Consider the following 27,932-nt stretch of genomic DNA (forward strand, 5'->3'; position numbering starts at 1 on the left):
TGAAAATTCTTTTCAGTGCAGATCTCCAGGGATGGGAATCCATAGAGATTTAGTTTGTTGTGTAGTAATTATCCAAAACCCAAAGCCATATTTTGTTTTCACTGCTTTTGTTTCATATCATCGACTGTCAAAGCAAATACATGACTTTACATCCCCTGTTAAATAGACCTGTTGCAAATGTTGCCAGCAACGACATTAAAGCTCCAACAGCTCCACAGGTACAGTAATTGCGTCCTGTGCGGCATCTAGCTGATGAGCATGTCTTCCTGATGGCCGCTGAGCTAAGTGAACACCGTCGCCAGCGAGAAATCAAATTATAAAGGCCCCCACTTGGCTCCCAGTCTGCTGGCTCTGGCACTCTCTCCTCCGTCGCCCCGAGGACCTGAAGAAAGATCCTCCATCATCACACACAAACACACAACAGCCTTAAAAGAAACCCTAAGTCCCCCTTCTTTCTCTGCTGCCTTTCCCCTCCCCTTAGAAAAAAAAGAACAGATGAAATTAAATGTGTGTGTACATTTTATCATGTCTGCTATCGCCTTTTTTTGAAAATTGCAGGTAGCGGAGTGTTTAACATTCTCTTGTCAAGCGTCCTCCTGCTGGGACAATAAATGCTTGTCCAGTTTTGCTCACAGCGGCGGCTGCAGATTACAAACAGCAGGAGCACGCCGGAGTCTGAACACAATACCGATAAGGACGCCCGTCTTAGTGCCGCCGCTTTGGCTGGCTTCTCCTCACGCCAGGAACCCGCTGCTTTCTAATATTTACACACAACTAGAATAGCAAATGTACCGTAACTTCACCCGCACACCCTCCCTACACCTGGAACCTGTGTGAATATTTTTTTGTCTTTTGGGAAAGGTGTGTGTGTGTGTGTGTTGTTTTGACAAACAGGAGGAGTAGTAGGAGGAGGGAGGGCTAAATTACAGCACAAACTGAAATTTCATTGCATCTTTTCATCCAGGAGTTTAAGGGGGTGGGGGGAGGTAGGGGTAGGTGTGGATGATTGCAACTGTTGGAAAGTTTTTATTGTACTTTTTTGGAGGGGCTGAAAGGTGGAAGAAATAGAATCTGTGAGTGTGTGTGCGGAGGGTGAAATGCAGATTTTACTGTGACAATTGAAGAGACTGGGAATGTAGAGAGGAGACACAGGAGGCCACTGACACAGCAGATTATTCACAACGGCAAGACAAAGAAGTCCACAGGATTTACATTAAAACACAATGAAAAGAGAAATGACTTCTCTTTAACTTTTTTTTTTTTTTTTACATCTAATTCCGGTTTCTAACAGGCACCAGAAAATATATTCTTTCTTTAAAACGTTTAACACCCAAAATAATGGTGCGATTTAGTGAATATTTTTTCCTTAAACACAAATCAGACAACTTTCAATCTGCGTGCACTTACTTTAGGAGGGGTGGGATTAAAGAAACACCGATTTTCATTGCTACATTTATAGAATTAAACAAAAGCAGCCTCAAAATCTGCTCTTCCAGTTCCGGGAACGAGTGGCATCACCAGTTCCTGTTACAAATTTTCAGTTTATCTATAGCTGTGCCCCAAGATGTGCTGCAAACAGATTGTGAAGGGACCACCAGGTGGATGTCTCAAGGACCAGAATATTCCAAGATTCAGTGATGGTTTGTGACAACTTTTAAAGTAGTAACTGCAGGTTGCTAGGAAACCGTCCACAGGTCAGACATTTAATAAATTTCGTTCATCAGATTTTTTTTCCTCCATCATTGCGATACAAAACTAACAACCCCCCCTCATGAGGCCAAAAAAGTGTACTGCAGATGACAAAAAAAAAACCTCCCGTCAGCCAAACGTGATCCTGACCCACTCATATCCTTGAAACGATGCTCAAAAACTTCAGCTTACTTTATTAACAAACTATGAATAACATGTCATCATCACAGGAGGTTACAGACAAGGATATGTTTTACTGCTGATTAGCAGTAGTCTGAATTTAACTAAGGAAGAAACAACATGCTGCAGTTGAATTAGGCGTGCTGGAGTATATGGCCAGCGGAGACCATCCAATAATTGAGCTGCTGTCAACAATGTTATTCTGTTAATGACTGCAAACCAGGCGGAGGATTAATGTGCCAGTACAGAAGACCAGGTCCCCAAAGACAAATAAAAAAAGATCTCAAAAACTACAAGTACAGAGTAAATTCCTTTTACAGAACCAGAGAAACTGAGAAACCAGTACTGCGCTTGTTACCTTCTTAGCTCCCTGCTGTTAAACAGCTAGTTACAGCCATCACAGTGAGTTGGCATTCTAATAACAGCAGTGGATAACAAACTGGGGACAGTGCATGTGCTAACATGACTAGTTAACGGGCTGCTGCAGACGATAACTTTACCAGCTGTCCCTGCCTGGTAGTCCAGGAAGTCCTATGCACTCTTTTCTGCCTTTAAAGTGCAGCATTGAACTATTAAGCAATGCTAAATAAATAAAAACATACATGCTCAAACAAATAAAATACAAGATTTCTAGTTACCAGCTCCAGAATCCACCAGGTGATGCATTTCAAGTCACCCAGCAAATGAGGAGCTCTGAGATTCATTTCTCATTTGTTTGTTTATCTCTGTCCTGTTCAGCCATCTTTAAATTGTTACTATCTGAAAACATTTCAAGTCTACTTTTCTCTGAACTTTTGGACCCTGTATGAAGCCTAACACTTCACATCGGATCCCCTCCTGCCCTGCCCAACCTAAACACCGACAATTGTCACAAACAGAGGAAACCCACCGGCCGGGGAAACGGTTATCGAGTTATCGGCTGCGCGGGCCCGGGGAGGGTGGCATCTATATCATGAGAGCAGTGGTTAGGCCACTGCTGCGAGGCTTTCACACCCAATCAGTGGCAGACCACAGCAAACACACAACTGCCTGCCAGGCCAGGGCCACTGGATGACATCGCTATGCTAAAGGAGAATACCTGGCTGGGCTGAAATTGAGGCCCTCTCAAGCAGAAAAGATGCTACTCTTGTGGTTTAAGTGATGTCCCCTTGCACCCATACCCACCCACCTAAAGCCATTTGCTATCATTATGTACTGCTGCCCCCTACTGAGGGCCCACGGCTGTGGCGCCCCTGAGGTCAGTGTCTGGGAGGGAGGGGAAACCAGGGCAGGGGGGCTTTTTACTTCTGAAGAGGCTGTAACAATCGATGGCAAACCACCAGCCGCCGCAGGGTCCCCCAAGGGTCCACACAACACTAACATTAGCAGAGATGTCTTCCTCCATGGGGAGGGAAAGGAGAAGAGAGAGGGAGTGGGGAGGAGAGGCTGTTGGGAGTTAATGAGGGAAGTGGGGGGTCCACAGGCTTGAGGACAGGGCTGAATGTGAAAGAAAAATGGACAGCTTGTCAGCAACTTCTCAAGTGTAAAATGTTCTCCTGCACACTCGCTGTGATGGAAATGATTGGACACAACTTTCACAACTGTTTGAAAAATATCCATCAAGAGTGACATTTCAGAGACGGACAGGGAGACAAAGGGCTTTACATATCCAGGCCAGCAATTCAGACCATGTATATTCAGAGAGCATCATTATCCCCGTGTCTTCACCTGAACATGTGCATTAGCAGCACTGATCTCAGCAGTGGTGCACTTATTCCTTCAAAGGTTTCACAAAGTCAAATGTCACAATTACATTTATCTACTGTTTAAATGGGATCTTCTAAAGTGCATATTTTTTACAGGCACTTAATGGCAACTGTGCTCAGTTTCCCCCAAAATAGGTAGTTTAGTTTAATGTTTAATAGCTGAACAATTCATGCACTTCATTCTCCTAATAAGCCATTAAAAATAAATCAAGGCTAGAACTAGCAAGAACTCCAGAGGAAAAAGCTCAACATGCTATAGTTATTTGCGCCTCTATAAAACACTCAAAATAATTATAGAAAGCCTGCAGATCAGTTAAATACTTGCTGAAGAGTGAAGAGTGCAAATTTCCTTGTATAGATATCCCATTGGTGCAAATACTTTATTTGATTTTAACTTTAGACATAATTGTTCACTTACATTCGGTTATTTTTGTTTGTAGGTCACATATGATGCATTCAAAGACAATCAGAAGGTTCAAATCAGTTTTTTTTCCTGTCTTTGCCATGATAAATGGTGTCATAAGCTTAATTAAATGTATGAAGAACTAGGCAATGGTTTGTCTCTTGCCAACTTATACCTGGCAAAATTGAAGATTTTTCTATCTAATGTATGTATAGTTGTATAATTGTTATTTAACCCTATACAACTGCTACATCTTTATTAGCCAATTTACCACTTTATTTACTTTTTATAGGATCAAATACTTTGAAGCAGTTTATATAGTATGTGAGCCTTGAAACAAAGGCCTACCCTTTTAGTGAGCACTGGGTGGCAAGAGGAAGAAAGAACTCCTTGAAACAGCTGTGTATACTCGCTCAGTTAAAGCAGTTGTTACAGTGATCAAAATAATAATGCTAATAATAAAAACAACAGTAATGAGCACTGAGCCACGATAAATACTGAGCAGATAACAGCGTGATTCAAAATGATTAATCACAGTTTTAATGCAAATGCAGCAGCAGAAGATTCAAAGGGGGACTTACTGCGATGGTGTGTGCACACATTCGTTTCCTTTTCACAGCTTAATGTCTATATTAACAATACGATAGACAAACGTCCTCCATCTTTGGAGTCCCCTGACTTGTGGACTCTCGGTGTCCCTCCGCTCTAAATTTTTTTATTGAAACACAAGCAGACTAATGTAATTTCTTCTTTATTACATAGAATGTGGCTTCAATAATAACAAACAAAAACATTAGTACAGAGTAACAAATCAATGTGTATAAAACATGTGATTTAAGAAGCAGACGAAAGACAGCAGGAGTGTAAAAAGGAATGGGTGCTTAGGTTTTCTTGGCCCTGCTTCTGGATTTCAGAGCAAGTCCCGGTGATGTCTGGGTGCCCATCTCCACCAGTGTAGTTTTGGGCCTGCCTTTTTTTGCAGTGCTGGGTGCCTTCTTGGGTTTTGGATTCTTTTGGGGGCTTTTTTTCTCTCCGTTAACTTCTGCAGGAGAAAGTTCAGCATGGTTAGGCTGGGCTGTCAAATATCACTACCTGTCTGATTAAAGAAGAGGAGATCAACCTTTTTTCGTGGTGACTTTCTTTCTCTTGATGGGACTTTCGTCAGGCTCGCCGTCCTCTGCTTCAGCTGCTGCTTTCTTTCTCTTGGTTGTCTTCTGAAGAAAGATGAAATGAGGGAAATGAAAAACAGAGGTGTCAACTTGTTGCTTTCATCTGGATTTTGAGTGACTGTGGATATGCAGTATGTAAAGGTTGCTTTAAAGTTGTACAAATAACAACAAGAGGCTTAAAAGTCCTCCAAATCCTCCAAGTTCTGTTTTTGTTTTTAACCGTTGAACAAGTACTCATTCAGGGCTCATTTTTCCTGCATCTCTGTGCAAAATCAAGGCTCCAAGTAGAGACAAATGAAACATGTTTGCGCAGTATCAGTATCAGAAACAGATAACCATAAAACAAGAATGTGAATAATGTTTGATCAGTGTTTCTTAACTTGAATCAAAATGGCGGAGAAAAACAGGAGCTCCACGTGCTACACATTCACTGACCCCTTTATCGAGTTCACCTGCTTGTTAAAGCACAATGTAATCAGGCAATCACACTGCAGTGCATTTCCATGTGGTAAAGAGGACATTCTTAAGTTCAGAGGGCATCAGAATGTGGAGAAAAGTGCTCTCATGGCATCAGATCGGCATGGGAGTTGGCCTGAAGAAGGCCATCTCTGAACACAACCTCAAAGCAGATGTACAGCAGCAGAAGAATACATGGAGTGTCACTGAGCGAAGAACAGCAAACTGAGGCTACAATTCACACAAACTCACCAACATTGGAGAGAGAAGGTTCGAAAAACACTGCCTGGTCTGATGAGTCTCCATTTCTGCTGCCACACTCAGATGATCCATCAGATCTATTCACATGTCTACGTTTCAATCTATATCGTATCTATAACTCACCATGCTACAAAGCTCAGATCATCTCAAACATGACAATGAGTTCACTGCACTCAAAGGGTCTCCACAGTCAGCAGATCTCAGTCCAATAAAACTGAAGCTGAAACATATTGAGTGAAATGATTATGATATAATATAATCGTATGAACCGCACATCTTAGATGATGCATTCAATGACACTCAGACAGCTTCTTTTGATAAGCATGTGTCTAATTTTGGAGGCTCTTTTTTTGGGCCAGCCATTGTCCAATGGATTGAAGGGCGTCCAAACATGTCAGCAATTATCAGTCTGCCATTTAGCCAAGGCCTTGCATATTTTAAACCATTAAAACACTTTTTCTGCTGCACCACATACACATAAACCATCATGTTTTTTGCAGCAAAAAATACCCATAAACTGTGACTTTAATGTCTCTGTCCTTTCTATAAAAATCAAAGTGACTTTTGGTTTGCTGAGAAAAAAAAAAGGTGGCCGGTGAGAGAGTCATGCACTTATCCAAAGCAATCAACTCCTCCATCCCTCCTCCTCCTTCCTGGGCCTCTATAATGAAGCTACACTCAGTCTGAACTATCACTCGCCCCTCCGCCTCCCCTTTCCATTTTTGCCTCCTTTTTGACAATTGCTACCTCATGATCACCATGCGGCACCCGCTGAGGTGAACAGATTGGCGGGATAATTACATACAATAACCAGCGCCGGGGCCCGGTAACCCTTCGGCTGGCAACACCATGTCCCCGGTGGCATCTTCCATATGTACAAAGAGCGTGAGTGTGTGGTGTGTGTGTGTACGTGTGCGAGTGAGAGCAAGTGAGAGGGAATGAGAGACCGAGAAGGAAGGCAGAAATTACACAAGGCAATTGTAAAGCACATTGTTTTGACATTATATCACATGTAATCATTAGTGCATATTTAGATCTCCAATTTTTAAAGTCAACAGATGGAGAATCTGTTCTTGAAATATCCACTCCTATCTAACACAAAGAGAGGTCAAACTAAATCTGTGTCCATTACTTAAACTGATACACTGCATGTATTTACCTATGAAGTACACGTTCCTATATTGCATCATTGCATATATATGCAATGATGCAATATAGGAACGTGTACTATATATACATGTATATATATATATATATATATATATATATATATATATATATATATATATATATATATATATATATATACACATACATATATATATATATATATATATATATATATATATATATATACACATACATATATATATATATACATATACATATATATACATATACATATATACATATATATATATATATATATACATATATATATATATATACACACACATATATATATATATATATATATACATATATATACATATATATATATATACACACACATATATATATATATATATACACACACATATATATATATATATATACATATATATATACACACACATATATATATATATATATACATATATATATACACACACACACGACTGTCGAACTACAACAGCTTTGCCCAGAGTTTATTTTAGGCGTGTAGCTTTTAGGCTACAAAGGAATAAACCAAAAAAAAAAAATCCCGCAAGGAACGAGCGACACAGGACAAAAAAAACACATGGCGCATGCACACACGCAGTCCTACCGTGGTCTGAACGGACTCTGTATATTATGAGGCGCCACCTAGTGGTTAGGGGGACAACAACAAGCCGGATTAAGCCGGCATGAGCGCAGACTCGCGTGTGTGATAGCCAGATTTGAAAATAGGTCCGATCGTATCCAGCTTAAAGGCTATCCAGATACAATCCTACTCTAGCTGGACTGACTTTCTCCAGTGTGAACGGGGCTGTGCCGATAATTGTAATGAAGTAAAACATAAACTTGATCTGAAGACAGTGGAAGCACCTAAAATGCAACATCCTTCCAGGGCACAAGAGTGCCAAAAAGAGGCCAGGCAGAGACAGGAGTGAGGTCATGTGCCTCCTCATCATATCTTCTCTTGCAAAATGTCTGGTGTAGGCATGAGAACATTTACCTAGTGCATGCTGTAACAATACCTGTCAACATATAAGAAAAAGGCATCCAGCCAGGCAGGGACAGCAAAAGGGAAGGAAAGATGATATCATGTGTCTGATGTTTGCAGTTATTTTAAGACCTTGGGAGGGAAGCCTCATCTTAAAAATATCCAAGCAGAAATTTTAGGTGTGTTTTTAACAGTTTATTTTTAAAAAGAATGTGTAAAAATGCACCACATCCCCTCCCTTTATTACTAATGATAATCCTGACAAAGCCCCACCACGATAAAAGCCCAACATCTGCGCATTGGAGAGTTTGTGTGTGTGTGTGTGTCTGTGTGTGTGTGTGTGCGCATGCTGACCTTAGCTGGAGGTGAGGTTGCTCCATTGACAGAGGTGAACTCCAGTTTGCCGTCATCTTTAGCTTGGATGGCCTTCAGTCCGGCCTGCAGGATGGAGCGCAGCTTCTCATATGGTGGTTTGTCCTGGTATTCTACAGACTGAACTTCCTGCATGAACCTCTGGATCTCATCTGAAACATAATCATTCATCATAAAACAAGGGCTACAGTCCTCTGTGTTTATGCTGCAGTACATTCTATCTTATGCAATGTGTCTCCTTTTTCTTTATTAAGTATGTACACCACATGTGACATTTTCACTTTATGATGATTAAAAAAATCTCCAACTAGACTCTTCATTTGTCACCATAATGCGACTCTGGTCCTTCTTAATCCTTTTTTGTGTGATTCTTTTTTAGACTTGACACGCAGTCACAAACACACACAGATGGAGTTTGTAAACAACAGTTTGGTTGTGCTCAGCACAGCAGAAGGAAGGAGGTGTGACGTCTTCTCTGTCTGAACCGACATTCTGCCTTCAGGTCAAAGTGTCATTATCTGGGCAACTCTTACAGTAGTGACAACAAATATCACAGTCGCCATTTACAGTCACAACTGAATGTTTGCAGCAGTGTGTGTTAATTGACTTCTTTTTGAGCACCACTGCAATACTGTGTCTTTTACCAAGTAGATAAATTTAGAATGAAAGAGGATTTGCTGGAGGAAGTGTCTGGTGAGAGGGAAGTCTGGGTGTCCCTGCTTAGACTGCTGCCCCCGCGACCCGGCCCCGGATAAGCGGTTGAAGATGGATGGATGGATAAATTTAGAATGAAAGAGAATTTGTGTGTTTTACTGGCTTTGTTTTGGTACTAATAGCCACTAATAGTCTAGATATTCTAGGTGTGTCTTACTTACCTGGCTTTTCCTGAGAGGAGAAACACTTGCTCATAAACTCCGATATGTTTTCTTGACTCCTGTAAAAGAGAAACAGGTGATAAATGTCCAATCACAAACATTTGCTTGCATGCTCAAATAACATGATGATGATGAGATGATGGGAGAAGAGGCTGCAAACTGTGTTTCTCTCACCTGATTTTGGAGTCTTTGACATATAGGGGATCCTGCAGCTTGTCCTCCCAGGGCAGTTGGCCGCACAGCCACTGAACCATGCAGTAGCACAGGATCTCTAGGTCGCTGCGCCTAGATGGTACTGAAATTAACACACCACAATGCACAGTACAAGAGTTACTCGTTTTCGATAACATACACTTCATACTCTATTAAATGACAAATGCTAACAGATTGACATTAAAGGATTTATATACAAATCAATATTCAGCTAATATCCACACAGACATCTTGAATAATGACATGGAAAATGTGGTTTTAGATGGCAAAAAATGTACATGTGATAAGTGCCTTAAAGACACACTGCACCAATTGGCAGCCATGTCATAGACAGTGCTCCACTTCTAAGTTGTTGAACAACATAAGAAATGGTCTGATGTTTGCAGACAACATTCTGGTTGCAAGTGACTGTGCATATGTTAAAGTAAGGTTGGTATCACAAACGTTGCACAAATGGCTTCTAAATGGAACGGCCCAGCCTGTGAAATACTTCCTGTTTTGTAGTGATGCACTGCTCCTGTTGCCTAGCAACCAGCAGTTAATATTTACATTAAAAAGGTTATTCTTCTGCCATTAACGTTACACTTTTGAAGCCCACTGTTAAAGGGACCCAGCTTTTGCCAGCACACAATAAAACATTTATAGCAAAAAGGACATTTTTCTGCCCCATTTGAAGGAGCTGTGAAATAGCGCAGCCTCGTCACATCACACTGGTGCAACTTGTATACACATTAGGGATGGCATGATACCAGTTTTTTAGTTACATGATATTTTACATGATATTGGATTCAAAGATTGTTTTTTGAACATTTCAGGGAACCAGTTGCCTAGATTTAAACTCCTGGACCTGGATGAAAGAGACATCCACAGACCATTTACATGAAGGCTTACAGGTGGAATTACTTACTAATACTTTACAGTGATCCAAAACAATTAAACATGCAACTGTTTTTGAGATTATGACTATTATTATGACAGTTCTCCTGTACTTACATACTCCTTTGTGGGCATCGATGCTTGTGAACTCAATGGTCCCGTTGTGGCATTTTTTGGGATCTTCCTTGTACTCTTTGTGGACTCCATCAGGGGCGTACCTATATGCCAGCCCATAATCTACTAAGTACACCTACAGTTCACAAACAAAGCGTTTCAGGCATGCAATGTACAGTTTTTCAAGCGATTCGAGGAATCAAACTGCATCACACATTACACACACAGACACAGGTAAGAAGCAGATAGGATTGCAATCCCTCCTACACAAGCTTTTAATTATTACTAGGTCGGCAAGGTGTTTATTGTTATCAGCTTTATCTAATTAAAACACAGTAATAAAGCCAAAACTGCATTCTAGTAACTGCAGGAGGAAGCATAAAAACAAAAAACAACCTTACCTAATATTAAAATCCTCAGGGGCTGATTTTTAAATTGTCATTTATAATAGCTCTTTTACAACACCACCAACGATACATTATTAATCTTCAAATTAAAAATTTGCCCCTGCCCCCCACCTTGTTTGCTAGAAAAGCTTTTTGTTGCTGCCATCTAATCTCCCACTGGTTGGGACACTCACACACACACACACACACACAGCCATCTCTCCGGGCCTTAATTGAATGTAATGAAGTGGTGCATCTAAACAAAAAACATAATAATCTCAGTTGCTTTCCAAAAGCAGTACTTGGGTCACAGCAGCACCTTTGAACAACCCACAAAAAAAATAAAAAAAATAAATAAATAAAAAAAAAAATAAAAAAACTGCTACTTACCTGGTTGGGATTGCTGTGGCTCAGCATTAGGTTGGATGCCTTGATGTCAGCGTGTACGTACTCGTGGTCATGGATGTACTCCAAAATATTCAGCTAAGAAAAAAAAATAATAATAAAAACCTATATTTGATATAATGGCAGTACTGTCAAAATACATACTTCAAACTGATGAATATGTGATCTGTACCTGCCTAACAAAAAGAATCCTGTTAATGCAGCTATAAATATTTGCAGAGTACATTACAATGAAAACATAATTGGACTTGGCCAGACTACACATTGTAGTTTAAGCTAATGAAGAGAGATGTAGGAGAAGAGGACAGCAGCCAACATGCAGCTGTGGGAGAGCCAAAGTGGGAAGATGAGGGAGGGTACAATCCAGTGGCTACAAAACACTGAGTGAAATGTAAAACCAACCAGTCTGAGGCCGAGCTGCAGGACCAGTTTTCTGGGGAATCTTCTTCCACATTCTTCAAACTTTTTCTGCAGGTCTGTGCCAAGTCTGTCAATTACCATGAATCGATACCTGGGAGGCACAAAGAGGATTCCTTCAGCATCTTGTACAAACTGCCGTCAACCACAAAAAACAAACACATGGCATGTTGAACAGGCATGAACCATAACAGGTTTTATACTTCTTTCACATGTTTTACTCACCTACTTAATCATTTACTCCTTGCACTGTAAATGCATGATGAAAAAATAAATGCAATAATGGTTTAATCCTTCTTTCTAATCTAGCCTGTTACTTAGGGATAATTTACATTTTGACTGAGAATCTTTGTTTTTCTAGCTGCTAGCTTTGAATGAACCTTTTGACCTGTACTTGTTATATTGAATAATAAAGGGACATTATAATGAAGCGACAGTTGTTTGTTTTCCTGAGAAAACAGTCCTACTTCCGAGTATTTAACACAGCTGCACATTAGCACAATTTTAACCCTTTGAACTGCAATTAGCTTACGGGCATTTTCCAGTCACTCTATTTGTTTATCAGAGCAATATAAATATGCGCACCTCTATGGAAACAGCATAAGCACAAGAGGACTTGTGTCTTTTTGCAGTATAACAGGAACATAAAGGAACATATAAGTATATATCAAGTTGAACAATATTCTTTCGAAAGACCACACATTTTGCTAGTAGTAAATAAAAGACAGCTCTGTGTAGAGATGTGACCAACTATTAGAAACCAGACGAGTCGACTTTATTTAAAGGCTCTGATGTCGAGGTACCATATGTTGCACCTTTTCTTTCTTTGGTCACTATAGCTCATAGAAATTTTTGATTATGATATGTAGTAAATACATACCTACACACACACACACCACACATATATATAAAGTTTCCTAATTAATTAATTACATATGTAAACACTATATGTGTGCCTGTATTTTATCTCTGTAGAATACTATAATTATTTTAGGTTCAGAGTTTTACAAATCATCCACGACATAACAAACATGACCGAAAATCAGGGAATGAAACCACTACAGAAAAAAATGATAGTGGGTGCAGGTATCGTGTGTGCACTTATTAAGCAGTCTTACTTTTTCCCTCCTTTCTCGTGCAGACCTGAGCCCCAGTACCTGGGAACTCCCAGATCTTTCAAGTTGTGAGACTTCATCCAGCTTTGAACTGCAGGACAAGAGAAAATGGTTCAAATATGTTAGCAGTATGTTCATGAGTCTATGTAAATCAAAGAGTTTGATTACTGAAACTTCCTGTGAAAACAAGCTAACTGGTGCTGGCATAAGTGGGTGATGGCTGTGCAGCTCAAAGTAATAATAGTATAATTCCGTGGGGGAGAGGTGGCTAGTGTGGCCGCAAGCTAATCTGCTGCTGGGACAAATATTTACCAACAACGTGAGATTCCAGCATGAATAAAATATGAGCCTTTGGTTCCTTAGTAATATAACAGTTAATTGTCATGGGAGATTGACATTTGGATTGTTATTATATAAAATGCAAAGCTGTGGCCTGGGGGCCAACAGCGATGCCACCAAAGACTCCCTTCTTCTACAGAGTCCCTCCCTGCTTCTGCTACAACACTGTCTTTTTTAATTAAGAAAGTTAGCTTGCCTTTATTTGTTTGCCCTTATGGTGAGATACTTTGACTAGGTGGGTGTGAGTTGATAAGCAATGATAATATGGCTTACTGAGATCAGGCTTTGCAGCTCTCATGTAAAACACGAGCTCACAGAACAGTGGTCCGTTTTCACTGGGCTCCTGTGGACAAAAATACCAGGCATACTCAGGTTTTACTTTGGACAGTATAGCCAAAAAATACCACTACAAACTAAGACAAGTGGAGCTGAAAAGAATTAAATACAATTTAAAGTCAGGTTAAACAGGCCGATGTGTACATTTTCAACACAGTGACACTACCAAATACCTCTCACACTTTGTTCACCAGTTAGGAGGTAGCAGCTGAATTACACTGCTTGGGTATGATGGGAAAAACTGTAGTTCCTTGCACAGCCTCTGGGGCTGGCTCCAGAAGTGAGTCACTCCTCTTAGGCATCCATGTTAAAACTTCACAGAGAAAATATTACCAACCTGGTACACAAACTGTTTTTGTCTATCTACATAATTCCCCCATCAGTGACAACTGTACTGTGAGTCTAATCACAGTCTATAGCTGGTACATATTGCAACTTGAAATTTGTGAATGGCTAGAAATACAACTGAAATGCCACAATGTTCAAGACCAGTACCAAAATAAAAACAAATTTCTAAAGTGCAGTATACACAAGGCAATTAAATGTATGCAATGCCATGACAGTAGCCTACTACCATTAGCATATGTTGCTATCTTAGCCTAAACAAAGTAAGCATTTGTTGTGTTGCAGCATTGCTATAACAGAGTGTACGGACAAACAAAAGAATAGCAGCATGGTGCTGGTATTGTTTTGTTTGTCCATTTGATTGTCAATACAAATGTAACTTAAGTGTCTTTCCTGTTGCTCTGTCATATTGTCTACTTCTGTGCAAAGCCTCTCCATACATAACACATTTTGGTGCCTTTGATTTTCACACATGCAGCAGAAATGTTCCTTTATGCCATGTTTATGTTGCCTCTTATCTCTAGTACTTTTGTGTTTGTTTGTACAGACAATTGATGCTTTTGTATTGTACATATAAGCCTGGAATAAAATGTTGCCATTGAGCTGTTTGCTCATATTATCGCTATATAACAACAATCTATAATGACCGATATAAGGACAACCACTAAAGGGACAGAGAGTGACAACCACTATGCATCAATTGTACTCATGGAGTACTAAAACATATGTGCTTCAACTGGACAATAAAGTGATGGACACTTGGTTAACTGTGCTCCAAACACACAAAAAGCGAGACAAAAACAACCAATCCAACAGCATTGCTATTTGTAGGTTTACATTCCACACTGGAAATGGTAACAGTTTTTCTTGTGTTTTGAGGTTGTAGACTTGTAGACTGTTTAGTAGTAATAGTAATACACTAATAGTAGTACACTAATGGGTAAACTGCAGATTCAATAGGCTGAACAGCCAGACAGCTTTCTTTCAATAAATTCTCCACATTCTCTATCGGCTGAGTGGGCACTGACAAGGAGTCAACAGTGTGGACACTGTTAATAAAGACAAATAGATAGATAGACTCACTAGGTGTTTACAGGATCAACATCTTCACAGCAGTTAAGCCTGCCAGACTAGTTTAACTAAGTCAAACAACAGATTTTCTGGACGTGCTCCAATTGAATGATGCACTTGTGATTTCCAAAGTACAAGCTGAAGATTTGGCATGCCTTAAATAGAAAAATATTAGGCAGAAATGCAGATAAACAAGATATTTTTGCAGTCATGTCAAGGAAATGTGCCAAAAGTAATCTCGAAGGTTAAAATGAAACAGAAAGCACCGCAAACAACAGGTAACAAAAAACTGGCTTTGTGTGTAGTTTACTAGGAATTGTTCATGAGACAATAAAAGCATGTAAACAATGAAAACATAATAAGTGATGCATTCATAATTGAGGATGTTGAGAGACTTACCACTTTGATGACATAGCGAGCATCTGAACCCACAGGTTTGGGAGAGTTCTCATCAGCTGGAGAATGAAAACAAAAGACTTCTGAATATTTGTGAAAGTTTAATACATTTTGAGATGTTGTGTTTTTAGCTTTAGGTGCTTTATGTGTAATTTGGGATGTGTAATCTTACCCAGGTATATAAGACCAAACCCTCCCTGGCCGATGGGAGCTCCTAGCTTCCAAGCCTTCTTCACAGTGTCTGTCAATACTTCTCCCGGTGGAAACTCCTCCGCCAGCTTCCTTTTAGCTGGAGCTCTGCCTTTCCCTGCCGCCTTGGCTTTGGGTGGCATCTGAAAAGATGCACCATGTTGTAGCCGAGTGCTTTATTAATACCCTCAAATTCGATGGATGCAGACTTCCACCGATAAAATACGTGGACTTAAACTGAGCAGTGTAAACGTCTTCTATTACATGTCTGTGGATGCTCGTCTGATATAGCACTTGCTGCTTTTACTACTAATTACGTTCTGTGCTACTCATACGTCATGCTAACTCTTCTACTTACAACATCCTGCGTTATTGAGTTTTAGAGTCTCCCAACTTGTTTTCGTTAAAAAAGGAAACCGGCTACGGGCAGGGAAAGTGAAGAAACACTGATGGTGAACTTTACCAAGGCGTTTAAGCAGTACCGTTACGTTACGGATTTATAAAAGCTGGTTAGCTATCATGCTAACCGCGCTGCTTCCTTAGCATCGGTGTCGCACAATATAGCTGCTGAACGAAACCATTTGGCAACAGAATGCTGCTGGGCGTGTGTGACGTTTTCAATAAACTTAACAAATCACAGCAGAAGAAGACATAAGTTCTATACATACCGTCACTTCGCTGTTGATAGTTGACTGTAGGCTAAGCTGTGTCAGAGGACCAAACTTCCCGCAAAACTACCGGTCAGGAAGTGACGTCATGACATTTTGTTATTCTATTGGACGATTGTGGTACGGGACTTGTGACGTTGCCTCGCAAGCCTCACTTCAACTCCATTGGGTTACATAGTATTTATAATATCTATGTATATGCTTGCTTAGTGTTGATTTAAAATGCTTTGGTAGTATCTTTTTGTTTTTTTGATAAATGAGACAAGGAGAAGTTACTGGAAAATAATATGTCAAGATATTGCATGCATCTCTACTGTATCTGTACACTACTGACATACATCTTCAGTGAAAGCCCTTAGAATATAATTAAAATTATAAAATTATAAATTACCACCACGCTTAACTGTGCCTCCATGCAAAAATAACACCATCCTTATCCCTAAGTTATCATTGTTTGTTTTTTGGCACCATTTTTTTTTTACTTTTCTGTTTTTGCAACTGTTTTTGTTGTTTCCCCACCAAACAGTTAGAACTGATGAAGCTGCTTGGATGAGCAGCGAAACGTCTTCTAGAAAACTCTACAAGTCCAGACGCCTTGCTTCAATCTTCTCTACATATGATGACCTGGATGACTGAGAATCTTCATCAACCTGTTTTTGCAAAACTTCATGATAAATGTAATTATTATTGTTTGTTGTTGTTTGCTTGTTTAGACTCAGCTGTATACATTAAAGCAGTTGTGACATTAAACAGACATCAGCAGTACTCCAGTCTTATGAAACACATTAAAATGCCTCCTACTTATTAATAATATTTAAATATATATGGTTGAGACAAAAGTAATACATGCAGTCCATAAAGAAATAATGACTTCTCAGCGCTGGTTTCCTTAAGGGCACATGCATCACTTATGCAGCACTCATCTGGCATTTAGGTTTCATTCATTCCTATGCTGAACATGGTTAAAATGGTAACTTCCACATTCCCCGATCCTCAAACACAAACTTCATTCTTCACCTCCCTCGAAACTCTGTTACCTCATTCCCCAGCCCCCTCCTAAACTCCATGGCTTTTTTTCCCCCTCACCCCCAATCATAACTTCATCCCTGTGTAACACCCCTGCAACCTAAGACACAAACACAAAAAGTTTTTAAAAATAAATAAATATATAGTTTTAAATTCATTTTCACATTTTATATACAATATCACCACAAATATAAATAATACAATGATACTTGTCTCCATTACATAAGGGATATTTTCATATTATATATTCTATAACAAATTAAATTTACAATTACAAATAGGGTTTATAGCTTCACATATTTTACACATATATATATATATAATTCTGACATGAATAAACATTATGTTAAAGCTACAATAATTTATTTGCTGCCCTCTTGAAGCTAAGATTTAGACATTGTGTCTGTTTAAGGTGGCCCAAACTAACCTGTGACCCCAGCTTCAGTCTGAAATGTAAGGTTCTTCTCTCCTGCTCATCTCCTAGCATGCGTACTCCTGGACATTACTGAATTTGAATAGGTATGTAAATGCACAGATCCGTCCCTATTTGGAATCTGTCATTTGATACAAACATATTAGGTTTCACTTGCGACCTGGTGAGCAACTCATGAATAAGATATTGGTTCTTTAGTGTCTTGTCTTTCCAAGTGGCAGAGAGTGGAGAGAGCAGCACGTCGTCGGTACACCTGTTTGTACATCAACTCTTCACATTTCTGCTCCCTGCCTTCACATTAGAAGTTCTTCAGTAACATTGCTATGGCTTAGTGGAGGAGATAGAATGCAGCTGCTGCTTGAGCCCAACTGACCTTCAGAAAAATGACCAGCTGTAGTGACAACGAGGAGCAGAGCGATGACGGTGCAGAGAAACCCAACAAGAACCAGAAGAAGAGAAGTAAAGGAGGAAAACATGTGTCCTTCCCTCCTGATGAGCAAATAGTGTCTGGCTTTGCAGAGCACAGGATCACTGACAGAAAGGGTAAGCTGCCTGCTTAGCTTTGTATTAGCTGCATTTCACGGCTTTGTTTTGACTCATTGTTTAATGTTCACTCTACCAGATTTTTTTTTATTTAGAATAGAAACTATTTGGTTAGGTTTGGATAAACATCATAGTTTGAAACTTAATTTCAATGGTAACAACCCCTGCCCCGATAAACAGTGACTACCATGGTCTATAGGACTACCATTCATGTTGAAAACTGGTGACTGAGGGATTATATATAATGCTGATCATATTATAGGAAAAACAAGACGATCAAAGTCCACAAACACAGATCGACAGGAGAGCTTTATGTTGGATATAGTAGATTAGGTTAATATGGGGTGGTTCAGCTAGCCTATAAAAGAGTGTGGTCAAAGCTACCATGATGTCACCCATAGGTTTCTAAAGATATGTTCTTTGCCACATTGGCAGCTTCATAGTCTGCCTAAACATCAAATACAGCTAAAGCTGAACGTTTTTAAGGCTAGTTATATATTCCTGCATGGGCCCAAGTTAGAGGCTTGATCGCTTGATGCATTTAAAGCCAGTGTTAGTAATTTTGAAAGTAGCATCGCAGATGTCCATGTTATTGGTTGCAGACACTGACCAGTCCAATATTCTCTGATCTATTTTTTTACTCTATATATAGAAAGATAGATAAACAGAGATATATAAATCTCTATTTCATCTGTACCAAAAATGTATCAGATGTGATCCAGGTTTTGAAGGATCAAATCATTTACGTTTGAGTCATAAAAATTCTCTGTAGTCTCTCACATCTGGAAATCCCATTCCATAAGGCTGCGGTTGATAAATTGAGCTGCCTGATTGGTTGATTGATCATTCAAACAGACATCCACGTCCTTCCCTCTGACTGCTGTCTTCTCTGTCACACACAGACACACACACAAAGCACAGCACAGTTTACCGTATGGCATTTCTGAGCCCCTTAAGCACTTTGGAATGGTTGCTGGTGGCTCACTGGGATGCAGAGACATTAAAGCAGTGAATGAGTGTATCCTTCTATTTCAGCTGACAGCTGCCTCACCTTGACAGAGGTAATGGTGGCCTACCAGCAGAGCTGCAGCAGACACCAGGTCCAACCCAGAGAGCACATCCTGCAGCAGCTCCAGGTATGTGTCTTCACATCACCGGCGTAAGCCTTTTGACGTGTCACTCAAGCTGCATGAGGCACGTCTCTTTGTTGGATCTGCTGTTGAAGTTTGATTTTCTGTGGGTGGTGCTGTTAGAAACTAAATGTTATCTCTCACTCAGGCTGCTCCCTCCAACTTCGTCACATATAAGATGGGGTCTCAAAGATTTAGTGGCAGGAACAGAAGCCATGAAAAAAAAGTTTGCAAAAACAAATAGGCGTGTTTCCCTTTAGGAGGTTGATTTGTTAGCTTGTTGGAAGATGTTTAGTTGGAAACTAAACAAAATAATTTTGGCAGACAGCATTTCACTGTTGTTCATTATCCAAAATCACTGCTTTGTTTTTTATCTTTAATAAGACATGTGTTCCCATTTTGCAGTCAAAATCCACCTTAAACAAGTGTAAACATTTTTTTTTAAATTTTCAATTTTAGTACTTACATTTAAGTTTTTTGAAACTTTTGGTTAATTTATTATTTGACAAATCCAGACAAACAGGCATAACTCAGAAACACTGAAACACTCTCAGTGGGATTTGAGTTGGTACTGAAGACAAAGACCGTGGCACAGCCAGATTGTGGCACCCACACGCCCAGTGGGACTGAAGCTTTAGACACAACTACATCCAGAATGTCAGAGCTAATAGATGCACATTCCATAATTTTTAAACAATGAACGCTGAGCTGATGCAGGGCAGCACGATTGGCCCCCTTAGTCAAAACAGTTGGTGTTTTAAATGTGGTTTATAACCTACCAGGCTGACACAGTGATGTACAGCCCTACTGAACAGGATTAGTTGGACTAAAGCCGGGCATACACTGTGCGTTTTTTGGCCCGGTTTTGAGTCATGCGACAGGCCTAATTTCTAATTTCAGCTTTATCGTGCTCCTTTAATTGCGCAGTGTACTGGGGCTCACGAGAGCTGATTAACGCCGCACGTTTGGATGATCGCTTGAATTTTGCACAGTCCAAGCAGAGATACAGCCCAAAGTCTGTGTTTTCCCCCACTGCGCATGCGTTTGCAGAACACGCTCAACGTCACTGCACCTACATGAATTGTTTCAGATGATAACAAACATGGCGGCACCCACACAACGTTGGACAGAATTGATGGAGGCTATATTTGATAAGCTGAGGCAGCAACACGCAGCACAATCTCTGACTGACTTTTTCTTTGAAACAGCAACAGTTCCGGGTTAGATGAATGTTTAATTTCCGGTTCAATGTGATCACCTGAGCACCTGACGTCACCAGTAGTGTGAGCAGTGATGTCGTAGCCGACCATTGCACCACACAGTGTGAGCACATAAATCGTGAGCTTTGACCTGACATCACAAGTGTTTTAATTATACTGTGTGAGTCGGTGATAAACACAGTTTAACACTTCCCCAAAATCACAGTGTATTGGAGGCTTTGAGTATCAGTGAGCACAGACAATGCAGCACATGGACCAGGTAAGGGTAATGAGGCACAGGTGGAAACAATGAGGACAGGGCAGCCAATCACAGAGGAGGACAAATGATGGGAAGTAAAACAAATAAAGGGAACAAACCAAAAAAAGAAAAATGGTCACTGACCTGGACATTGACAGCAGCTACAAAAAAGGACAAAGAAGGTTTAACATAAGAAACATAAGAAAAACAGATGAACATAAACAACCAGCGATCATGCCATTCATTTGCACCACTTATCTACATAACGTTGCAACTACAAAAGCACTGACTTAAGCTCCTCACACCAGAATCCAGACATATATCAGCAGCAACTGATGAATCAATCACACTCTTCCTCAACAAATAATCTCTCCTAACTTGATAAAAAGACATTCAACTCGAATGTAACCTTTATTATGGAGACTGAGATTATGGTCTAACAAGCAAAAAGTGTAGTACACAAAAATGTTATGTCAGAATCAATTTGACTGACAGGATCTGCAGCAGTAATATTACACCAGAACCCATTGATGTCAGTGTGAATCTATACAGAACAATATTTTTCACTTCCAACAAAGAGTTTTAATTCAAATAATGTGTATAAATGTCTGAAACTACAGGAGAGAAGAAAACCTGGAAGGTGAAATATTGCCTTTAAAGAATTGTTCAGTTCGTCTGTGCCACATCAGCAACTCTGCTCATAAAATAACTGTACCATGCAATGATATTACAGCACTCCAGGAAGGATCAATATCAACACTATAACCTGGTGCCACTCCTGCCAGAGCTTAATGTTTTTATTACAACATTCGGCCCTATGTGAAGCAGTATACAAGCTCACGCATGTACAGGTACTGATTGATGAGCACCGGCACATATACACTTTGATTCCATTTGTATACACACAAAGTCCTGATTTGGCTCCATCAGACTTAATCAGGCATATTGTGGCGGAGCGCTAACATGCATGAACGAGAAGCTAAAAGCAGGTGAAGCAAGGAATAAAATGTGTCTTGTGACTTTTTTTTGTTGAGTTAATAATCAGGGAGAAGACAGTTATCAATATACACAACAAATGATTTACCTGATGACTATGTCTTCTTCTTATTATTCCGTCACACACCTTTCCCTTTTCACAAACACATTTAGTGGGCGTGCTGATGAGTACAAATGTTTGTTTTGATGGGAAAGATGTGGTATCAACTGAATAATTTAGTTAACAAGGAAAAACATTCTGTGATTACTGAAAAAATTACACTTTGACAAAACTGCACTACAGGGCTGCTGGGTGCTGTGGTCAGATTTAACATCAGAACAAAAAGATCCATGAAATATTTTAATGTTTTTTTTTCCAATATTTTTTTTATTGCTGATTTCAATTTCAATCCGTTTGTGAAAATGGTGCCATCAAGATCTGATGACTAGGTAAAATATGAAAGCATAGTTCCACCATTCCATTTAAATGTACAAGCAGATGTTTTAATGCATCTGATGCTAGTAATGTTAACTGTATGTTTAGGTTTATAAAATCTATCTATCTATTTTTAAGAATATGGGATTGGCTTTAGTGCAGATTAATAGTGAAAGCTAACCCTTTCAGCTACCATTGCATGTCATCATACATAAATAAAAAAGGCTCTTCAGTTTGTTGTCCCCTTTAGCCACTAGTTAGCAACTGCCCTTTGACTTCCGCTCAAAGGCAGAGGAAGTGCTAAAACGCTAACAAATCTGGGATCAATCTCTTACAGTTCAAGCCAACTTTGCATAGCATCATCACAGTTACACAAGCACTCAGCCATTTTTCAGCTTTTGTTTGCAGGACATCACTTGCTGACTAAACACAACAGAATGCACACCTGTGCCCATGTAATGCTTGATAGTGTGTATAACCTATCACCAGTACTGCCCCCTTGTGTTGTGGCATACTAACTAAATAACATTTCCTCACACACACACACACACACACACACACACACACACACACACCATATGGACATATTGCCCTAACTGCAGCACAATGTTACCATTATGCTAACTGAACATGTGATGGTGTTGCACAACGTCTCTGATTATACCAGTTCAGCTGTGAAAGTCTGTGTTGGGGTTACAGCAGCACAACCTTCTATGGCTGTGGCTCCTCCTAACACCTGTGGTTGTCTGGTAGTTGTCTACTGACCATGAGGTTGGTGGTTCAATCCCCACCCTGGCTGCAGGCCAATGTAGCCCTGGGCAAAAAACTACAAGTTGCTCCCAGTGGTTGCACTGGTGTGTGTGTGAAAGTAAAAGTAGTGTACAGACCAGTTAACGTTTACTTATGAGTCTGGGGTTCGAATTCCCCTGACACCACAAGCTTTTTTTGTTTTCACTTGCAACTGCTTAAAATTAGGCGTTAAAGACAGGGTAAGGTATTATGTAAACATCATGGTTTATCTTAAAACATGCAAATTAATCACATTACACTCATATTACAAGGAAAACCGTTCCTTGCTGCCATTCGTGGCTACCATTGTGTCAAGTCCCTGCCCCCCATGAAACACATAGATATGCAGCCAAGGAAACACATTTTCTCTTTATTTATTTTTGGAGTTATTTTATCATGATTTTCTTGTTGTATGTCTTGTATTTTCTCTATATTATTATTTTCTCTACTCGAGTCACACTGCAGACATCCTCTCATGCAAGATTTGTACTTTCTTCTGCAACACACAAACGCGCTCTCTCTCTCGCTCTCCAGTAAAATAAACTCTCTCTCTCTTAGCCACACTTGAAACGCGCAGTCTGCCATTTATAATTCATTTTATGTACATACTTTACTTTACTTGGACCAGCCATGTTAAAGCATTACCCCCCCACCCCACCCTCCCTCTGCATAAATTTCACTGGAGATCAAGGGGAATTATTTGTGGAAAATTAGAGACTTAGCAGTGCTTACATTAAGCATACAGCCACCGTATTATCTCTGAGGTGCTAATGAACCCAATTGCATTGGAATGTAGGTGGTCCTGCTGAAAGAGTAAAATATGTATGGTTAAGCATTAGCTAAGAGGGGCAATATTTAGACCAAAAAGGGCTGCATGCGAATGAATCCATAATAAGACGATGCAAATCGAAAAGACGAACGCCTAAAGAGCAAATTTATTAAATTAGGTCTTTTAAGGAGAGGGGCGAGTCCCTCGAGGACCAGCGTTGAAGACTATTTAAAGCTGTTTTTTTTAATGCACCCTTGGGGCCCTTTGCACTCCTTTGAAATGTTCTAAGTGGATAAAAACAGTATTGCTGTTGGTGACATCTTCATAGGAGTGGTAAACAATAATAGGTTAGCAGCCAGCGGGAGCTAAGGCCCGCCGTGCTTAAACTCTCTGATTTCACTGTACAAACGGCGAAGCGCGGCCCGCTCTGTGATTAGAAAGGTAATTGAGATGATAAAGCTCCATTTTTTCTGCACAAGGACTGAGAGTAACTGCAGTGATTTATGACAAAGAGATAACTCCGAAACACATTAGGAGCTAATACAGGTGGCTCAGTATAAGGGTTATGTTTCCCTGCAGAGACTGATTGTTTTATTAGTAGTAAATACTTTGGTATTTAGGTTTAAATTAAACTTGAAAGTGCTCACTTAGATACAAAATACTACATCCATTTAACTACACAGGCAATTGTGAGCGGCATAAACATTATAATGTTCATTCTAAAATTGTCTATCCATTTGAATAAATATGAAAAATATAAATGTTTAAATATAAATTATTCATAAATCACACATACACATACACACACCTGTACAAAAGCAAAAGTGTCACATACAAGAGTAAGGCCCACAAACTGTCAATCACCCAATAGGGCATTTATTTAAAAGTTCCTCAATCCCAAAATATATGTGTCCATCCAGGAAGAAACTATTTTCATCACACATTTACACAGTGTAAAATAATACTACCAGAGCCATTCTATACACAGCTTATCAACTTTGTGTTTATGTATTTAATCCAAAATCAGCTGCAGTTCATGTAGGGGGCGCTCATAGGATAATGAATGAAAGTGAATCATGCTAAATAGCGAAATAAAAAAAAGTCTTCTAGAAAAGAATGCTCACATTTAAATAATTAAGTGAAGTAGACCTTGCCCAAACCATATGCTAGCATTCTGATAATGATCGCTGATTGGTCAGTTCAGACGGATAAAAGGAAGAGCCATCCCTTTAATTCCTCTGAATCATATTTCTCCATAGGGGCTTATAGAGTGTTATATGGTGTCAAGCCACTAAAATTATACAGCAGCATTATACAAAAAAGTTCCTCTGTGTGACTTTACTGTCCACAGGGGGCGCTCCAATGATAGCCCACCATAGTGGAGGACTGTAAAATGTCAAGTTCATAGAGAAAGTCCAGTAGTGCAGTTTTCTTCATGTTTTCTAACTTATTGTTTAAAAACACAGCATAACCACTTTATAGCATCTGTCACTTCACAGATCTAACAGCAGTAGAGCCCCCACACTCATATACGTACATTTTAGTACACTCAAGACTGCCATCAGTCCAAATCTGAACTGACCAATCAGACTGCACTGAAAGGGTATTAGGGTTCTGGTAGTTCAGTTCTGATACATAATCAATACTGAAATAGCCAATTTTTTTTTAAAAAAAGTGGATTTTTTTTTAAATGTATTTTAGCTGCAGGTGTAAATAATTATTACAGCCATTTACCTCCATTCACTCACGAACATATTGCCTCCTACTGGTTTGGCATCATGCATCATGTGACAGCACTTCAGTTGCACAGGGCCTGGGTGGACTTTTTCCCCCAAGAAGGCTTTTCAAAAAGAGGACAACAGTATATAACAATGATCTTTTCAGTTATAAGTCAATCTAACACTATGTGTCCACTGATGTGGGCCAAAAAAAAATGACCCCAACATTAAGATTATTTTAAGGCTATTTTATCAACAGCATAAATACACCTCAATAGCATCACATCATACTGTGTAAAAAAATGACATATCCATTACTTATTTTTGGATTTTTTTTTAAACCATTTGCCATTTTATTTTGCAAAGCTTTATTATTTTTTAGATAATTTTATTTAAATTAAATTATTTAAATATTCAACAAACAAAGACTGTGCAACAATCTGACCTCTTAGTGGACTCACTTATTTTAAATAAATAATGATCCTGGCAGGACTTTAATCACTGTAACACTAATTGATGCAAATATTATTGATTTGTTTTCTTACAAAACCCTTTAAATTATTTCTCAGCTTAAAGTGAAGTATTTTTCCAAACCCTTCAAACACAAAACGGATCCTAGATTAAAGAAGCTTTAACTATGAGTTTGTATTCTTTCCATGATGTTTTGGAGAGTATAAGCTCGGAATTAGTTGCATGTTGGCAAATCATCTAATGAATAGCTTAGTGGATGTTTCCCTTGCAGATTATTCAGTTGAGTGGACTGAAGAGAAATCAATTACCACAACTTAACTTTCATTATTTATCCCACAGCTAAGGAAGGCAAAAAAAAGACATGACAGTATGCCTCTCTTAAATTCAGGGTCAGATTCAATTCCCAGAAATGTTTTTTTCCCAGGATAAATCCCTCCGAGGAAGGAGGGAGGGAGGGAGGAGGAATCCCACCAGAAGTGAAAAGACAAGAGAAAATCTGTTTTTACAGACCACCGCTGCTTTCTCAGCTCTTTTGATTAGCATTAATGTTGCACTGCGGAAGTCTGGTGGAACACACACACACACACACACACACACACAGGGAAAGCTATATCCCTCCCTGCCTGTGTAATTCTAAAGGGGAGATTTTTTTCCCCCTTCTTTTAAATTAAATGCATGCTGATTGTTATTGCGGCACCCCCTACCCCTACCATCGCGCGTGGAATAGTCGGGCGGCGGAGGTAAATGTCACTAAGTAAGTGCTGCGCTATTTTCCGTGGTTGGTTGTTAGCAGGTTCTGCATTGCAAAATAAAAGCAAAAGGAGGGGAGGGGAGGTGGAGGGGAGGTGGAGAGGCATCTATGAATGCGCGGGCTTATCAGGAAACAGCAGGGAGGAAACCGGACATATGTCGCTCCTCTCATTACAGGCCGAGACGGCGATAACAGGGCACTTAGCGGTGCATTTGAAATGGCGAGGAGAAGAAAGAAAGAAAAAAAGAAAGAGGAAGAAACATAGAGTACAGGTTGGGATGAGGATCTCCACGGGACCTGCTGCTCGATGCTAACACGCTCCAGTCCTGTCATTCAGATGGTGCTTTATTTTAAAACAGTAGTGTTTTTGTGCCATTTTCTTTTAATGCCAATTGGGGAAACAGCATGCATAAGTGAAGGGGAAAAAAGAGCATAAAACCTCGTCTATGTGTAAAAGAGTCTATTTTACATTCTCTGCCTTTAATTGAATTGGGAGCAGTTGCAGTTAAAGTGAATGGCATGTGTGTGTGGTGGAGGCCCTATTAGGGTGAATTGAATTTGCATGCTTGGGTGGATGCACATGTAATATGAGTGCTTTTTGTAAGTAGGATAATATTACAGGCCTGGACTCACTGAGGAGAGGAGAGGAGGGCTGTCACCGGAATGACCATGTTTTATTTAATCCTCACATCTGTCACATCATTTGGATGTTGTTCCCTCATTTACTTCTGTCATTATGCAGCGTGCCATCGGAATTTAGACACATTTGAAAAGGTGCGCTTGTGTCGACTTAAAGGGCCAGATTTGAATCACACGGGTTTCTTTGATGCTTTTTGACAACCGTGTATGTGGAAGACGGTGGAAATTCGAGGACTAGAATGTGTTGTTTAGAGTCCTTTTATTGTTTTTTCCATATGTTCTTGCTATCATCAAAATGTCTGCTGATCACTTTGTGGTCTCGACAAAAGATATGTCATCACTATTGGATTTTTTGAATAAAAAGCCATCTCTTCTTTCCATTATATTTAGACAGAGGACTTGGGTGCTAGCATCATGATCCAGGATGCTAGCACATGCTTTACATATGTTAGGATAGAGTTGTTTGGCTTTAAGGTCCCTATGAAAGAAATCTAAAATTAACACATACATTTTATTGTTTAACTGTATTTGATAATAATAAAAATAATATTTATTTTTTACACTTCTTTCCTTGCATTTCCAGCCTCTACCAGCAGAAGTGCTACAGTCCCCTTAGCCACCTACTTCA

The 27,932-nt window shown here is 39.6% G+C and overlaps 2 protein-coding genes across 2 annotated transcripts in view; one reads left to right on the forward strand and one right to left on the reverse strand.

Annotated features, from left to right (window-relative positions):
• Nucleotides 1-4,712: 4,712 nt before the first annotated feature.
• On the reverse strand, nt 4,713-16,252 carry vrk1 (VRK serine/threonine kinase 1). The gene is made up of 13 exons (XM_028396482.1): nt 16,167-16,252; nt 15,482-15,641; nt 15,313-15,368; nt 13,435-13,504; nt 12,826-12,913; nt 11,693-11,801; nt 11,276-11,368; nt 10,503-10,635; nt 9,471-9,591; nt 9,297-9,355; nt 8,404-8,573; nt 5,138-5,231; nt 4,713-5,059 (listed from the first exon to the last, which is right to left on the reverse strand). Exons 2-13 carry the CDS (start codon nt 15,639-15,641, stop codon nt 4,899-4,901), a joined length of 1,314 nt encoding a protein of 437 aa, XP_028252283.1. The 5' UTR covers nt 16,167-16,252; the 3' UTR covers nt 4,713-4,898.
• A 1,756-nt stretch (nt 16,253-18,008) lies between these two features.
• Nucleotides 18,009-27,932, forward strand: part of LOC114427863 (protein phosphatase 1 regulatory subunit 37) — a 65,152-nt gene continuing 55,228 nt past the window's right edge. The window contains exons 1-2 of the mRNA XM_028396072.1: nt 18,009-18,168; nt 19,204-19,304. Of these exons, the coding sequence (XP_028251873.1) occupies nt 18,009-18,168; nt 19,204-19,304 (261 nt within the window). The remainder of the gene's footprint in view (nt 18,169-19,203; nt 19,305-27,932) is intronic.

This window comes from Parambassis ranga, chromosome 22 (assembly GCF_900634625.1).
Source record: "Parambassis ranga chromosome 22, fParRan2.1, whole genome shotgun sequence".
NCBI lineage: Eukaryota > Metazoa > Chordata > Actinopteri > Ambassidae > Parambassis > Parambassis ranga.

What these genes read in the sequence shown, in the direction of transcription:
- vrk1 (XM_028396482.1), bottom strand. Translation starts at nt 15,641, where the DNA reads ATGCCACCCAAAGCCAAGGCGGCAGGGAAAGGCAGAGCTCCAGCTAAA. An exon ending in TGCAGCTCGGCCTCAGACTG is followed by an intron (nt 11,369 to 11,692) that starts GTTGGTTTTACA and finishes TTTTTTTCTTAG; the next exon opens with CTGAATATTTTGGAGTACAT. An exon ending in CAACCTCACCTCCAGCTAAG is followed by an intron (nt 5,232 to 8,403) that starts GTCAGCATGCGC and finishes ATCTTTCTTCAG; the next exon opens with AAGACAACCAAGAGAAAGAA.